The following is an 18419-nucleotide window of genomic DNA, read 5'->3' on the forward strand; positions in this document are numbered from 1 at the left end:
CCCCACAGGGTTATTGTAAAAATTAAATAAGATGATATTTAGAAAACATTCTGTTATTGTAAGAATTAAATAATATGATATTTAGAAAACATTTTGTAAAACTTGTGTCACGCAGCCTACATTTCAGCTGTTGTTATTCTAACCACTAGGGTCCCTTGTAGCCCTGACATCTTGTGACAAGTTTGGGGAAGAATTTAGAGAAGCACTGAGTCTCAATTGCTCCAAAGAGACCAGCTCTAAAAAGTAATCAGGGAAATTGACATTTCGATGACTTGCAGGATATCTTTTCTTAGCTGACTCTTTGATTAATCGAACATAACTGCTAAAGGACTGAGCAGAAACCCCACTGCTCATCATTGGCCCCCAGACAAAGAAGGGAAGGAGAAAGGGTAGGGAGCGAGCTCATTTGAACAGCAGGACACGCCGTGGCAGAATTAATGATATGTACTTTTTTGAGAGGTTCAATAGGGTACCCGGCTATTCATTATTGAGTTAATTGCCCAGGGAAGGGAAGAAGGCTTATGCAGGGAGACTGGGATAGCTGAGTTCTTGCTTCTTACTGCAATCTTTTTCACCCTGATTTTCCAAAAGTACTGGACTGGGAGAAAAGGAGACTGGGATTCTTGTCTTGATTCTGCTATTAACTAACTATGACCTTCATGGCTAAGGTCCTGTTTCCTCATCTAAAATAAATACTCCCCATAAGTCCTTAGATTTCTGTGATTTTTATCTTAATGTCAAAGAGGAACTTAAGTGGCTAAATGACTAGAGCACTGGGACTGGATTCAGGACAAGCTGTGTGATCCTGGGCAAGTCACTTAACCTTATTTTCTTCAGTTTCCTCATCTGTAAACTGAGGTAGAGAAGGAAATGGCAGATTCCTTATCTTTGCCGAGAAAACCCCAAATGGGTTTACATAGAGTCATCCAACCACACAGCAACAACAAAAGTCTCTGTCCGGGTCTTATGACTTCTGTCTATGAAGGTACTGTGACTGTGAGCATAAAAAACTTCTAAGGAACCGGGAAGGGCCAAGAAGATGTCTTTAGTGACTTGGCTGTCAGTGCTCCTGTGACATAGCCAATCCTGGCCCACCACTGGCTATTATGTGCCTAGACTCTCACCAATGTAGAGCCCAAACCATTACATAAATCTGTGCATGTGATTTAGGGGTAACTAACTTGCCCAGGGTCACACAACTAGGAAGTGTTAAATGTCTGAGGCTGCATTTGAACTCAGGTCCTACTGACTGCAGGCCTGGTGCTTTATCCATTGTACCCTCTAACTGTCCTAAGCACAAAACTCTTCTCGAGATGCACACAATCATGGGTGGAGGAAGGAGACAAACTCTCAAATAAATCTGTGATTTTACCACTTTGGATGTTTTCTGTAAGGATGCAGATTGCCTCCATCCTGCCCTTTCTGTAGTATTTTAATCCATCCCATCAGAGGGTCCTCTTGCCATGCTGGGAGGGACGTGACTTCTGTAGAACATGTGGGCTGCTCATCAATTTTCCCTTTCTCTCACTACTTACAAATGTATGACTTTTTCTATCCTATGTTTTTAAATGACATATTTTTACACTGCTTCTCCTTCCTGATCCTTTTTCTTTTTTTGAAGTGTGTTGCAGTCTTTTCACATGTTTAACACACCCCTCCATTTTCTTTGGGGTGATGATCAACATTAATTCTTTGGAGATAGCAGTGAGCATGACTCACAACTATACAAACTCATTGGAAGAATCCTGGTGTTCAAAAGAGAAGTTTTGATTTCAAAGAGATGCTTAGAGGCATTTACTTGCCAAAGGCTTTTTAGTCCATTCTCCTTTTTTTCGGGTCTGGAACCAAAATATTTATCATTTGCTGTATCTAAGATATATATATATATATATATATATATATATATATATATATATATATATTATATATATATATATTTACATATACACTTATAGACTCTGTAGGTTTCCTACTCAACTCATTGACCATTTACTGTATCTAAGAGATAGACAGATAGATAAATAGATAGATGTATATTTATATATGCATATTTACATATACACTTACAGATAGACTCTATAGATTATCTACCCAACTCGTAGTCCTTTTGCCATATCTAAGAGATAGATGGCTAGATGTATATGTATGTATATGTATATATGTATGTATGTATACATATGTATATGTATATGTATATAGATAGACTCTATAGGTTATCCACCTAATCCATTTAGCATTTGTTGTATTTAAGAAATAGAAAGACAGCTAGATATGTGTGTATATATATATATATATATATATATATATATATATATATATATTTGTATATACATATCTATATATTTACATGTATACTTATAGATAGACTGTATAGGTTACTCACCCAAATCATTGACCATTTGCAGTATCCAAGAGATAGATAAATTTTATTTTTATATATATATATATATAGATCGATCTATATCTATATGTTATAGATATAGATGCCTATCTATATCTATCTATCTATATATATAACATAATATTATATATATCTTACATATATTTATATGGATGGACTCTATAAATTACCCATTCAACTTATTGCCTATTGGCTGAATCTAATATAGAAAGATAGATGGACAGACAGATAAATAGATACAGATAGAGATAAAGATAGTTGAAGCTACAGAAAGATAGAGATAAATGGATAGGTAGATATGGATGGAGTGGAATTTTGCTCATTTAACTTCATGTCTTCATAGTATAATTTGAATTTTAAGCATTCTTTATCTATTTGGTTTTCCTGTGTTTGAATACTTAAGCCAAACTCTTTTGAGTGACTTATTGTAGGATGCTCTACAGTATTCAGGAGTTTGATAAAATCACCCTTATGACCCTTCAGACAGGAATATCTGAAGGATCTCATTAGTATAGATTATCCTTCCTTGACTTGGTGCCTGGCTGGATATTCTTTATCATTGTTGGCTAACACTTTTGGGAAGTGTTTTAAGGCTTGTTTGATATTAATTATCAGAAAATCATCAAAAAATAAACTATCTTGTAATATCTTCTAAGGATATTTTATGAAGTTGATAAGTACATAGAAGACATCATATTGGAGGAGAACTTTTAAGGCTGTGTTTTGCTCTGCCAAACACGGTGATTCTTTTCATTATCTACAAAAAAGTAATCATAGTAGGATCTTGTTAATTGTGAAATGGTAAAAATGTCATCTATTATGTAATTTCACTTACAAAAGGATAGTAATTTTCTTTTTAAATTCCTTCATGTCCTCAATGCATGTGTAAGTCATTTCATATAAAGTTTATATAGACAGGAAAATAGGTATGTAGGTCAATAGAGTGTAATTTTCTAGGTAAATATTTCTTGACAATAAGTTCTGAGATTTTTTTCCTCCCATAGGCAGAACTGAACTTTTATTTTTCACTGAAACCTTTTCCAATTGTCATCCTAACTAAGGGTTTCTAAGAATAATGAATTGGGAGAAAAGGATACTTGTATTCTTCTCCCAGTTTGGTATCACTTCCTTCTCCTGGAATCTTTACAATCTCATTGCACACAGTTGTATTTGGGAAGATTTGTAAATTTGGTTTTTCCATATTTTTTCTTTGATGTCATTTTCACTTCCCCCATGATCTTTGGGATGTGATATCAGAAACCAAATGAATTAACTCTACCTTTGATGGCAAAATTTGTTATAAAAATTCATGCAGATCTTTTCCATCTTTTGTCTGTTGGTCATTCTTCCAATGACAACTGTAAATATTCTTAGGCTAACTTTGCTTTATTGAGTATCTTGTAAGCTTTCTTTAAACTTATTTTAGCCTTTGCAATGTTTTGATGTCTTTGTGAGCCATACTTTTACATCCTCTACTGTAAATTTTATAGTTAAATTTATATTCTAAAGTACTGTTAGTCTTAAGTGACTTATCTTTCTGCTTGGGGAATAAATAAGTTCTTTGCTGACTAAGACAGCCTTTTTTAAAAAAATTTTTTGATCTCTCTGTTTGGATAATTTATTTCAATTAATTTAACTTTTTCATACATTGTAACATTGTTATTCCTTTTTTCATTTCACCTTTTTCCATCATTAATAACTTGATTAAAAAGGCCAAGAGAGTCATTTTTATTATGTGCCATATGTTTTCATGTTTTTTATTCTTCTGCTTTTGCACTAATTTATCCTAAAAAAGTAGAGACTTTTTAAAATTTAGGATTTAAGAATTATTCTTACATCAGCAATCAATCTTTTCTGGTATATTAAAATATAATTGACATCATTATTTTGTGTTAACATGCCTAATATCTTATGGACATTCTCAAAAAGAAAATGGTCATACTGTATAGATGTGAAGCTTCTATATTGTTTCTGAGACTAAAGTCTCTCTCCTTACTCCTAAACAATATCTTCTAGATATTTGGTATGTTCATGTATGTTCACTTTTGCATTCAAGTTACCAAGTATTGAAGTATATCTTGCTTTAATTTGGAGGATTTAAAAGACATCTTTATCAAATTTCTCGGCTTTTTCATTCTCTGCAAGGGATATTGGTGATAAACTGTCGTTGTTTTTGTGGCCCCTTATTAAGAACATAGAGATGTGACATGACCAAATGATCCATAAAACAATGTCTCTTGTCTTTGAATGTCCAGTAAAACCAACTTTGCCAGTTCCTTTATTCACCAATTTATGGAGAGTGCAAGTACAAAGGCCAGAAAAATCCAGGTGGAGAACCAAAGCCCCATTTTTCAGAACCCCCACTTCTAATGAGCCAGTATCAGCCCTGATTCAGAGGCTCCTTTTCTGTCCTTTTTAAATGATGATTTATAGGAAACAGCTTCATAGAGGAAGAGAGGTGGGTGTCCATGTTGGGACTCTTGACAATAGCTATTTGATTTTCCCCATTGTGAATGTACCCTTGCAGAAAACATTGGCATTTAATAGATTATGTGATTATAAGAAGAGAGACAGGATGGGAGAGTGACCAAGGCAATGAGTGGTGCAGAGTGCTGGACTGATTATAGACTTAGCTTCTTCAAACTAAATGTTCACATTCAACAAAAGTGGTAGCCCCAAGGCAAAAAGCAAAACAGAGAGAATATTGGATTTGGAGTCAGAACTGGTTTTTCCAGTTGCTACTTATGTGAACTTGGGGCAATGTTTTGGGCTTCAACTTACTAATAGGTAAAATAAAGAGGATGGATTAAGTAGCCTCTTCTAGCTTAAATCTATGGCCCTATGGTCTCCGCACCTCCACTCCATGTAAACCATACACATAGCTCTACTGTCCTCCTTCTCTAAACATTTCTCTGAAGTGACAGTTTCCACAGCTCTTTTCTTCCTGCTCAGTTATCTATAGGACTGATTTGACAAGTGTAAGAGAGAACAAAATCTCTCTCAAATGGATGTGGCTTTAGATATAAATGAAATTTGTACTATGATTTCAAGTCCTTTCCCCAACCAAAAGACCCCAGGCAATTCATGTTCTCTGTTCACTTTCTTTCCTCATCTTTAAAGTGGAGACAATAATAGCATTTCCCTCTAAAGATTATTGGGGAGGTAAGGTGATATAATATTTGTAAAAATCACTTAGCCAGTGCACTGTACATAGTAGATATTATACAAATGCTTATTCCCTTCCAATCCCCTTTCTACTTCCTGGGGATGTCAGACATTTCCCCATTAATACTTTATTTTTTAGTGCTGTGAGTTTATGTTTATGGAAGGATCAGGATTCTGGGAGTGCCCACATTACAAGGTATTATGAGTCATTTCAATCTCAGCATGGATAAATGATCTGAGAAGGAAAGAACAGGAAACAAAAGAATCCTGGAAAATTCCATTATAAGGGGAAAGCAAATGGAAAGATCAAAGATATACTCTGTCAACTTTATAATATTAACAAGATCTAATCCTACCATGAGGTTCTCTCCCTAATCTTGAGCCTATGTCATATACTCGCCTTTCATGCTTATGTATTACAAGTCAAGCCAAGTTAATATAAGTTAATAAGTGTCTACTATAAGCCACTTACTGTGCTAAGTGTTGAGGATACCAAGAGAGGAAAAAGACAATCCTAGTCTGAGGAAGTCCACAATTGAACTTGTAAAAGACAATTCTTTAAAAAATAACTCATTGTAATGAGGTTTAGGGTTGTGATCCCAAATGATGAAGTTCAGCACAGGGCAGGGAGTTGTGGGAACCCTTTCTGGCAGTGCAAGTCCTTCGCAAATGAATTTACAAACCTGAAAAGTAAAACTGGCAAAAGAGATTTATTATTGGCATTGGAAGTCAGCTTTTGCTAGAAAGACTGAATTCCTTGGTGGCAAGGTCCTGACAGAGGGATATAAAGTTTTTAACAGAAAAATCCTATCCTAGCAGAGAAACTGAATAAGGTCTTATTAGGGAAATAGGTAAGAGAGATAAAGAGGGAGTAACACTGAAGGAGAATATCATTTCAGCGGGCAGAGGGTTGCAGGTTATGACAAGGGGAGAGAGAGGTTCCTTGGCATAGCATGTTAGGTCCTCTGCAAGGAATGAGTCCCAAGTTGCCTCTTTTTATAATTGAAACCTTGGCTAGAAGCTGGGGGTAGCTCTTGATGAAGGCTAGTTAAAGTTTGAGCTGGAGTCATAATAGAAAATCTTAGAACTGAATGAGTGTCTGTGGACTAATCTCCAACTCAATAAAGTTAGAATCTCCAGCTCAGGCTAAGTAAGAGTGGTCCTGTACTCAACCAGTCCCACCCAGATAACAGAATGAAACCACTTTATCTTGATTCTCTGAGGTGGGTCTCTCAGGGGAGAGCTTAGCATTCCCCCCAAAATCAGAGAGAGAGAAAGAGAAAGAGTTTTGGAGTTCCCCTCAATTGAGGCATCTTTAGTGGAGAGACAAAAAATACAGATCAGACAAGCAGTATAGCCTTGAAACCTAGAGGTTGTGAAACTTATAGGTTATTACGCAAGCTATACATTATAGAGAACTGAAGTTCCATGTATTTGTATATACAAATGTCCATTATATTTGATAAATATTAAGTTCAGAATAAAAATAAAACATTAATATTTTAAAAGGCTACTTTGTCTATCAGTCACAAAGTAGAGGTCACTGGGGATCTGGAAACAGGATGGACTTAAATGATTTCTCCCTTCACCTTCCCAACCCCAAACTGCTATGAATAGAACTTTTGTGAGTGACCCTCACATGGGTTGGGATGAACCTCTGCATCAATAGCTGTACATCTCATTATTGAACAAACACTCAATAAACTCCAGTGGCTTCCTCTTCTCCCTAGGACCAAATATAGACTCCTCTGTTTGGAATTTAATGATCCCTTGTCCCCTTCATCCCTTTCTAGGTTTCTGCATTGAATGCTGATCCATGACACAAAAACGTTCAGAGCCCTTGTTCTATTGCCATGTTTAGGTTTGAAGGAAATAAAAGGTTAGAAGTTAAAGTGTTAAAGATTATTCAGATCAGTTGGGTATTTTGTAGGAATCTTTTGTCCTTCCCAAGGATCTAGCTCTAAATTCAATTTAATTCAGTTCTAAAAGTGTCATTTCTGTGTTAAGCTCAGTGCTAGTTGCTGGAAATATAAAGACAGAAACAAATAGGTCTTGCCCCCAAGAAATTTGCATTCTTAGTGCTCTTGCCTCTAAGATAATCTCCAAATTACCTTAACTACATCTACCTATATGTAGTTGTTTGTATGTTAACTCTCCTATTAAAATCTAAGATTCTTGAGGACAGGAATGTTTGCCTTTCTTTGTATCTCCAGGGCTTAGCACAGTGTCTGGAATATAGGAGGCTATTAATAAATGTTTACTCACTTGATTTGATGATATGAACAGAGATCAGCATATGCAAAATATATACAAAGTAAATACAGAATAAATTTTTGTGGAAGGAGAACTTAAGAATTGGAAAGGGCAACAAAGGTCTCTCTTTTATAGGACAACAGAGCTGTGCTTTTAAGAAAACTAGAGATTCTGCAGTGGTGAGAAAGGAGAGCATTTCTGGCTTGGGGACCTACCTGGTAAAAGGAAAAGTGGAATATCATATTTGAGAAACAAGACTACGGGGCCATTTGGAATTAAGGATGAGGGGCAGAGAGTACTGTAAGATTAGCCCAAGATGGGTTTGCTTAAAACTTTACACATCTATAGAGACAGAAGCTCTTGTATGCTTCTGATCAATTGGTCCTCTCTTTCTTCCTCAACCAGATTAGTCAGTAAATCATCAGACAATGTAGTTCTATGAACCACTCTTGGTCTCTGTCTGTTTCTGTTTCTCTCTGTGTGTCTCTCTATCTCTGTTTCTCTATCTGTCTCTCTATCTGTCTCCCTGTCTCTGTCTGTCTCTGTTTCTATCTCTGTCTCTGTCTCTCTCTTTCTCTCTTCCTCTTCAAGAAAATTCACCAGTGATTTAGTCACAGAAAGCTTGCTGCTAAATACTTGTTAAGTATTTGATTTTGAACTGTAAATCTATAGGCATCCCCCTGGCTTTTTTTTGCATTTCTGTGGAGTCTGTTGCCATGGCAACCTTTCTTCTTTATCAGGTGGTACCCTACTGGATTTCTCTCTGGGATGGTCCATCTCTGAAACCTTTACAGCTAGATAGGACTTAAGCTCACAAGGTCATAGATTTGGAGCCAGAAAAATGATTTAGAAGTCACCTCATCTATTTCCCTACATTCTCCATTTTTTGGATTAGGAAGTTAAATGCCTTGGCCAAGGTTGCACAGGCAGAGACGAATTTGAACCCAGTTTTCCCGACTCCAAACTTGGTGTTCTCTCCTTGGGATGAATGATGGTGCTTTCCTGCCAGTCTCCCCCCCGTTCTGTCCTTTCCAATTCACTTTAGCCTAGGTTGGCAGGCCCATTGGTAGCCATGCTTTAGCAGCTCTCCAGAGTTATCCTGGCCTCCTGTCAGATGCTTACCATGTTCCAGGCATGCCTAAGTACTTGCTGGTCTCTCTTGAGATCTTTCTGGATCAGGGAATTGCCCTGTATTGACATCAGCACAGATGATCTTGCCTCATTAAAGTGCTCTGGAGGGATTCAAATGAAGTTCAGAAACTGGCCTCTATGGAAGCAGCACTGGGCCAGGAATCAGAGGACCATTGGAGTGATTATTGGGATGACCATGAACAAGTCACTTAATTGTTTCTCTGGGCCCCAGCTTCCTTGTCTGTAAAATGGGACTGATCGTTCCTACTTTGTCTTTATTTATCACATGGCTGTTCTGAGCTTCCCAGTAGAAAATATATGAGAAAGTATCTTGAACACCTTTATTAGGATTCTCTTTTTAAAGGCAATGAAATAATGGGGTATTATCATCAGATTATAATCATGAGTTATTATTAGATAACAATTTCCCCTTGATAAGGGGAAAAGACCCCAGAGGAAAAATCTTTTGACTTATCATTAGCATATGAGGAATTACTGGCATACCTAGTACTAAAGTTAAAATTGGTCTTAAACTGATTTATCCACTGTTCATCATGTCGATGGTACCCAGGGAGCCAGCAGTAGGGAAAGCTCTCATTTCTGGTGCAACCTAAGATTTATGCAATACCTTTCTCACCTCCACCCTGTGAGATAGGAAGGACAAGAATTATTATCCCCATTTTATAGCTGAGAAAACTGAGGGCCAAAAAAGTGATATGACTTATCCTGATCATTTAGTTGGTGGTTATTGAATCCATGTCTTCTGCCATGGACAAATGCTCTTTCCAGAAGACCCCTATCTGATATCAGAAGGCCAATGTACAATCTGCAGGTGCATTTCTGGTGAAGAACATCTCTTTCCCCTCATCAGAGAGATGGCAGATAATTGGAACAGAATGAGCCATGCATTTTCATAGATAGTCAGTGCTTTGATTCTTTTGCAATTTTACAACCCATATGATCATGGCAAAGTCATGTACTTCTCTAGCTGGATCATCATCTTGGAAAAAGGAGGTTGGACCATTTGGGCTCTTCGATGCCTCTCAACTCTTAGCATATGATCCTATGAATTGTACTTCTTTGCTACAAGGAAAAGATTGTTTTGTAGTGGTGGTGGTGGTTGCCTTTTGGGGAGGGGTACATAAGTGACTGAGATAAAAAGAGTGCATCCGCAAAACATTTTTTTAAAAGAAATCAGTGTCAACTGAATGTGGCGGCCCAGGGCCATAATCCTTGCTACTGGCAGAGGCTGGGTCTAGTGGATAGATTGAGCTCAGGAGTTCTAAGCTTCAGTAAGGATAGAATTAACTGAGGCCCTCTAAGAGTGGTGGGGGAGGGAGGGAGTATGTTAGGCTGCTCAGATCATCCATGGACTAGGGTCAAAGTTTCTGTACTATCAGCAGTCTGTCAGTGGCCATAGCATTTCCAACATGGATGAGACAGGCAGACACAGTCTCAAAACAAACAAACAAATGACCTCAACAATTAAAAAAATAGCCTCAAAGAGAAGCCTGGGAAGGATTTGTCTTTGGTGTATTTCTTTCCCTCTCATTACCTTCTGACTCTTAAACACTTCTGCTTCTCATTCTCCCAGGGTCTTCTTCTCAAGTAACTGTCAGCTAGTCCTAACTACAAGCTGATAATAATGAACTGAAGGTGGTCCCACTTCTAGCAAGATTTGAGGGACTCTGGGAAAGGAAAGCAGCATCCCTCTCACCTAGAATAGCTTCCCTCCTTTTCACTATCTCTTGGAATCTTGCTCTTCCATCAAAGCTCAGTTTAAATGCTATTTTCACCATTAAGTTATCCCTCCGGTTGAATATGTTCTCCTCCTGTTTGGATTTTTTCTAGAGAATCTCATATCTTCTTTGGCTCTATCCCATTCCATGCTTCTTAACTGTGCTCATGTAGCATGGTGTCTTGGAAAGATGCCTGAATTTAGACTAAGAGACCTGGGTGTGAATCCTGCCTCTGACACTTAACTAATTACAACGATTCTGGGAAAATTATTTAATCCTCATCTGTAAAATGGGGATAATGATAGCACTTACCTTCCAGGGCAGATTGTGAATAGCAAATGATATGATGTATATAAAGCAGAACCCTGGGTAAACTTCAAAATGTTATGCAAATACCAGTCGATGGCAGAAATAGCAGCTTCTGCTCTGCCTCTAGCTTCTTTAGGACAAGCCCTATATTGAAGTTTTTGTATCCCAAGTAACCATCCATAATCCCTTCCACATAGCAGGTGCCTAATGGATATTTGTTGACTCTGAATGCATTAAAGATCCAAAGGAATGGATTTCCCACTAATAGTGAGATTTTAGGCATCATGGGAGGCAGGAAGGGAGATATTTTTGGACAAGGAAACTTTTTTATGCTCCTCAAGTCACTACATACCTTGCTATCTATTGGGTCTATGTGTAAAACTATTCTTGAAAATGATCTCTAGCTTGTTCCTCATCCTTAAGCCCACCACCACAATTATGGGCTAAAACTTAAGGAGAATCACAAAATATCAGAGTTGCCTTCAACCTTTATTATTGTTGTTCAATCACTTAAAACTCTTTTTGACCCCACCTGGGTTTTTCTTGCAAAGGTAGTTTGCCATTTCTTTCTCCGGCTCATTTTCTCAGTGAGAAAAATGAGGCAAATAGGGGTAAGTGATTTACCCAGGGTCATATAGCTAATAAGTATGTGAAGCTGGATTTGAATTCAGAAAGATGAGTCTTCCAGATTCCTGCTTCCTAGATAGAGCTTTAGAGATCCCTCAAGCCAGTAAACTCAGACCCAAATAGGGAAAAGCTGACCCTGACAAAAGCTTTGGGGCCATTTATTCCCTTCTCTACATCCAAATAACATAGCAAGTTAGATTCTAGACCGGCATCTCATTCTATTCTCATTCTAGTGCTATTTTCGGCATATCTTACTCCAGGGATGGTCTTATGTCTTTCCCCTATTCACCTGATTTAAAGGATGACAGACTTGGCTCTCACTAGGAAAATTAAATGTGAGGGAAATAAATCCATTATAATCCCCCATCTCTTCCAAGGACCAAACCGAAACTGTGGCATGAAATAATGCATTCTGAGGTCACGTGGATATGGGACTAGATGATTTCTTCAAAGAAGAGGGGAGCCCAGTTAGAAATGAAAGTTGTATTCAACCCATTTTCCCTCTTTCTCTTTTATAGATGATGGTCCTTATTCAAAGGGAAGTAAAGATTCAGGTGGCGCAGACACAGCCCTGGTCTGCCGAAGGCAAAGTATTCCAGGTAATGAGTTCCTTCATCCTGTTTACTTCCGTTCCTTTCATCAGTGAGCCTTTGTAGACTTTGTTGGCCCAAGAAGGAAGGTCCAAGACGGAGTAGGATGGAGACTGAGTGATTGCACAGCTTTGAGAGTCAAGGCAGAGCTGTAAAAAATCAGGCTAGTGTCACTACACTGAGGAAGCAGAGTAACAGAACTGGGGGGCTGGGAAGGCAGCGATCATCAGCTATCTCTCCATGAGGGTTGCGTCAACCTTTGCCCCGTTCTGAGGCTATTTGTGGGCAGTAGATAAGAGCAGAATCAACCTCTCAGTAATGGTAGATAGAGTTTGGTTCACAGTGTGGCAATTGTAGAACCAATGACCCAGGAGAACAATGAGATGGTAAGACTTGTCTTTCCTGGAGCCTTTGTCTCTGTGTTCTCACCAACTGTCCCCCAGGCATGGAATGCTCTCCCTCCTCCTCTTCACCTCTTCCTGCAATCCTGCCTTTTTTAGGAAGCCTTTCCCAATCTCTCTTTCCAGTGTCTTCCTTCTGTGGATTATTCCCAGTTATCCTGTACATGGCTTGTTTGTACATAATTGTTTGCATGTTGTTTCTCATTAGACTATGAACTCCTTCAGGGCAGGGCCAGCTTCTGCCTTTCTTTGAATCCCCGGCACTTAGCACACATGGTAGCACTTCATAAATGCTTATTGACTGACTATAGATGTGGTGTTCCTGTGGAGGCCTTATGTCCTGGGCTGCTGCCAGGCTGCCCGAGGTTTGGGCACCGAGAACACCATAGATTCGAGCAATGGTGATTCAATGTCACTAGATCAGCAAAAAAAAAGCATTTACTTGGCAATATTTGCTAAACTTTTTTTCCACATAGACTTGGGCCTGAGGACTTTGTAATCAGAGTTTATAGCATTCTAACAGCTAATAGTCAGGGAGTATGCAAAGGGTGAAGATGAAAGATGGGTCAAAACTAGATAAGCACAGAAAGCACAGAAGAGGTGATTTTGAAATGGAGCTCACCCTTCTTATTGGAGGGGCCATTGGAGAGATCTTCCAGGTCAGCCAGGGCAATCTCTTCATTTTACACTTGAGGATTCTAAAGCTCACAAAGTTCAATGTTTTACTCCAGGGCATTTTGGGAATAAGGAGCAGAGCCCAGGTATGAAATCAGGCCCTCTGCCTCCAAATCTGGTAACATCACCACTAAACTCTTACTTCCTATCAATGACAGTGTGATGAGGACATGACCAGCCAGGCTGAAGAGATGGAACTGGAGTCACTGAGATTAGCCTGGTTGGAAAATAAAATACAGCCGGACATAAGGAATAATCTTCATGTCTGTTTCTACTTTCTATCTGTCCTTGTTGGACTCCTATCCTAATATAGTAGTTCTTTAACCATGGTTTAATTCTACTTCAACTGGACAGACTTTTTATTAAATGGCTATATGTAAAAGCTTGTACATTAGCTACTAGGGGTGCAAAGATGAAAAAATGGCACAATCGCTGTCTACTTTCCATCTAAAAGGAAGAAGACAAGCATCCATTAAGTGCCACTGTGTGTCAAACGCTTCACAAATCTAGTCTCATGTGACATGGGAGGTAGGTGTTATTATTATCCCCATTTTACAATTTATAAAACTGAGGCAAACATATTAAGTGAGCTCACCCAGGGTCACCTAGGTAGTGTCTGAGGCTTGTTTTGAACTCAGCGCTTCCTGATTTCAAGTTTAGTTTTCTATTCCTAGCTTCTAAAAGGGGGATGAGAGGGAATCATAATAATAACTCACAAAGAGAGAAAGATATTTAAGGTTTGTGAAGTTAAAATTATCTCACCCGATTCCTACAACAACTTTATGAAGTGCTATTATTATATCCATTTTAAAGAGAAGCCAACTAAGGCTGAGAAGTTAAATGACTAGCTGAGAATCACAAAGCCACCACACAGTCCAATCCAATACTCCATCAGTAAGACTACATCGTTATCCTTTTGTACACAAATATTAATGATGCACATAGTATATATAATAAAATTATTTCATACATATGTACATATATGTGTGTATGTAAATATATATACGTAGATACCCATGATATATTCATGATATATATACATAGATACAAATACATATATATATGCATGTACACACACATTTATATAGATACATGTATATATAGAGAGATACATATATAGATATATATAGATACATACACACATAAGACATTATGTGTATATATACACACATAAAACATTAAGAGTCATGGAAGAAACAGTGTAGCACGGTGGATGGAAAACCAGCCTCCTAGACAGGAGGAGCTAGATTCAAGTCTTGCCTCTGACTTATACCGGTTATGTGACCCTGACTAGGTCACTTAATATCTTATGTTCCCAGACAACTTCCTACATTTCATAAGAGTTGCTCATATCTACATGAGAGTATTTCCTGATCAAGAGTTACCTATACAGATGGAATCACAGTCTAGACCAGAAAGTCAGGCAGGATGCCTAGCATGAAATACTGGAGAAAACAAGCCTGCCTTCTAGCTTGGGGGACCAGATGGGGTTTCTTGGAAGAGCTAATATTTGAACTTGGACTTGATGAATGGGAGGAACTTCATGAGGCAGGGATATGGGAGAGCCATGAAGGTGGCATTTCTGGCTATAAACAACTACTTTGTTGAGAAGAATGGGGGCAGAAAGAACAGAATAGGACAAAACACCAAGGAAAGACAACCAATCCAGATTTCACTTCTAACAGCTGATCCCACACCACTGAATCTCGTTAATGTTAGTGTTTAGCTCATTTGGGGAGACCAGAGAAGAAGAGATGAAAGGAAGAACTCCATGACAATTCAGCACCTGTAAGATAGTTTCTGAGAGTCTCAGAGCAGGATCTAGAAGATAATCTTCCATGTACCTACCTATGGTGTCTAATAGAGTCGGCAAGGGAGGTGGTGGTTGTTGAGTCATTAAATTGTGTCCAACACTTCATGACCCCATAATTATAGTATGTCAGCACTGTCCATGAAGTTTTCTTGGCAAAAGTAGTGAAGTGGTTTGCCTTTATCTTCTTCAGTGAATTAAGGCAACAGAAGTTTAATGACTTGCCCAGGATGACACAGCCAATAAGTATCTAAGGATAGATTTGAACTCAGATTCTCCTGACTCTATGGCTAGTGCTTCATTTGCTGAACCACTGAGTTGCCCCAGTGGAGGAAGAGGTAGCATAGAAATATGAGAGTGATGGAGAGATGGAGTTCTCATCTGACCACATCAAGCATTCACTGGGAATTTATTAGTGTTCTTTCCATTACACCATAGTGGAAAAGGAATCTGGGAAGGTCCAGGGAAGAGATAAGCTGGAGGAGGGATAGTCAGTGAGTCTATGGCTAAGTTATCTGCTGCACATATGGGAAATGTGTGTGTGTGTGTGTGTGTGTGTGTGTGTGTGTGTGTGTGTTGAGAAGATAGGGCAGAAGGTTAAACCTTGGATGAAAAAAGATAATAAAAGGATAAAAGGCTTGAAACAGTCATAGGGAATAGGATAGGGAGTTAATAAAGAAGGATTATTGAAGAATAGCAATTGTCTGTTGAGAGTTGGATAGCATGGATTTGTGGTAAGTGAAATCAGCATTATAGAATGATTTTTGTTGGCGATGCTTGGAAGCTCAGAACCAAAAAGAGGAACAAGATGGTGAGAATTTCCCAGAGAGAATTCTCAGGTTGAGCATAGTTAAAGGCTGATGGGGAATAGAAAGGGGAGCTAACGAGGAGGTATGTACAGTACTACTGCCTGCCATATTGGATGTCCCAAATGGAACCAAATGGTCCCTGCTAAGCCCATCCCTCCTTCAAATTGCTCCATTTTTATGGAGATCCCTATAATATAGTCACCTATGTTTACAGCCTGAAAGTCATCCTAAGTTCTTCTTTTTCCCCTCACCCTCCCATGCCCAGTCAGTTTCCAAATTCTGTCAGTTCTACCTCAAAAGCATATCTTTCTATTTATCTCTTCTTTTCCACTCATATCATCACACTCCCATTTCAGCTTTCACCTGGGCTACTGTAGTACCCTATTAATTAATTAGACTCATATTTCTAGTCTCCTGCTCTCCAAAAAAGTTATTTTGTGGTTCAGTCATTCTTTAGTCTTATCTGATTTTTCATGACCTCATTTGAGATTTTCTTGGTAAAGATACTAGGGTGGTTTGCCATTTCTTTCTCCAGCTCATTTTGCAGATGAGAAGACTGAGGCAGACAAAGTTAAGTGACTTGTCCAGGGTCACACAGCTAGTAAGTATCTGAGGTCAGATTTGAACTCAGGAAGACGAGTTTTCCCCGATTACAGGATTGGCTCTCTATTCACTGCAGCGCTACCTAGCTTTCCCCCCATAATAAAAAGTCTACATAACTGCCCAAATCATCTTCCTAAGGTCTATTTTTTGCTTCACTCAAGAAGCATCAGTGACTTCCCATTCTCTCTAGATTAAAGTAAAAACTCTTCAATTCAGTATTTTAAAACCCTTTACAATCTAGTTCCAACCCATCTTTCTAGGCTTATTGTGTACCACTTTCCCCCTCACTCTATACTTCAGCCAAATTTGCCTGCTTATTTCCTAAACTAGGCATATTTCATATCTTTGGACAGGCTGTTTCCCATGTCTATAATGCTATATTTTTCCATGGCTTACTTTAGAATCCCTAGTTTCCAGCAAGTCAATTGGTGATGAGATCCTTACCTAGAATAGCAGTTGGATAATGTACAATAAATTTTCCAAAGAATTTCATCCCAAATGGTTAAAATAGCAACCCCTTTAGTTACTTGGAAAAGGTACTTTTTGGACATGTGAAGTCCTCCTTCCAATATCAGATCACTGAAGTGGTATTATTCTTTCTTATGATAAAATGTAACATTTTTTATAATTACCTTTTATGTACTATTTTTTGTAATGTCTTAAGGTTTATACAAAACTTTCCATCCAGTATTTCATTTAATTCTCACAATAACACTGTGAAGTAAGAAATACAATTTTTTTCTTTGTTTTTACAGATGAGGAAACTGAGTTTTAGAAAGGTTAAGTGATTTGCTCATCATTACAGTTAGTACATGTCACAAGTCAGTCTAGTATTATGTGTTCCTTGTAATTATGTGTTAATATGTGTTAATAACGTGTGAGAATGGTTGTACATGTGAGAATATATACTAAATTCAGTTTATCCAACTACCCCAACCCATACTGAGAACCTCCCTCACTCATGTCCTTCTATTACTTCCTATTACTTACTACCTCTTGTACTCACTGGGCAGTGACTCCTGTTTGGCCTTGTGACATCTGTCTTTAACTCGTTATTTACTTCTTTTGTGTCTGTGTCACTATTCTGGAATGTTTCTGCCTCCATCACTTGAGGCATCCTGGAGGACAGGCTTTTAGCATCATTCCTCTCTGCACCCTATTTCCTTCTCCTCACTGAACACTTGCCTATGAGATGTGCTGAGTAATTGTTGTTTTTTTTTTATTATAGCTTTTTATTGACAAAACATATGCATGGGTAATTTTTCAACATTGATTCTTGCGAAACCTTCTGTTCCAAATTTTCCCCTCCTCTCCCCTCTCCCCTCCCCTAGATGGCAGGCAGTCCCATATTTGTTAAACATGTTAAAGTATATGTTAAATACAATATATGTGTACATATTTATACAGTTATCTTGTTGCATGAGAAAAATTGGATTTAGAAAGAAGGTAAAAATAACCTGGAAAGAAAAACAAAAATGTAAGCAAACAATAACAGAAAGAGTGCAGATGCTATGTTGTGGTCCACATTCATTTCCCAGAGTTCTTTCTCTGGGTGTAGCTAGTTCTCTTCATTACTGATTAATTGGAACTAATTTGGTTCATCTCATTGCTGAAGATGGCCATGTCCATTAGAATTAATCCTCATACTGTATCATTGTTGAAGTGTACAATGATCTCCTGGTCCTGCTCATTTCACTCAGCATCAGTTCATGTAATTCTCTCCAAGCCTTTCTGAAATCATCCTGCTGCTCATTTCTTATAGAACAATAATATTCCATTACATTCATATACCATAATTTACTTAGCCATTCTCCAAAACAAAGAGGGCTGCCACAAACATTTTTGCACTTGTGTGTCCCTTTCCCTCTTTAAGATCTCTTTGGGATATATGAGATATAAGCCCAGT

General features: G+C 38.1%; 1 protein-coding gene across 1 annotated transcript in view; it reads left to right on the plus strand.

The window, feature by feature from the left end:
- Positions 1 to 18419, plus strand: part of GRIP2 (glutamate receptor interacting protein 2) — a 179593-nt gene that overhangs the window by 40396 nt on the left and 120778 nt on the right. Inside the window, exon 2 of the mRNA XM_051970539.1 lies at positions 12144 to 12224. Coding sequence (XP_051826499.1) covers positions 12144 to 12224 — 81 coding nt within the window. The remainder of the gene's footprint in view (positions 1 to 12143; positions 12225 to 18419) is intronic.

The sequence above is a fragment of the Antechinus flavipes genome, chromosome 1 (assembly GCF_016432865.1).
Source record: "Antechinus flavipes isolate AdamAnt ecotype Samford, QLD, Australia chromosome 1, AdamAnt_v2, whole genome shotgun sequence".
In the NCBI taxonomy this organism is placed as follows: Eukaryota; Metazoa; Chordata; class Mammalia; order Dasyuromorphia; family Dasyuridae; genus Antechinus; species Antechinus flavipes.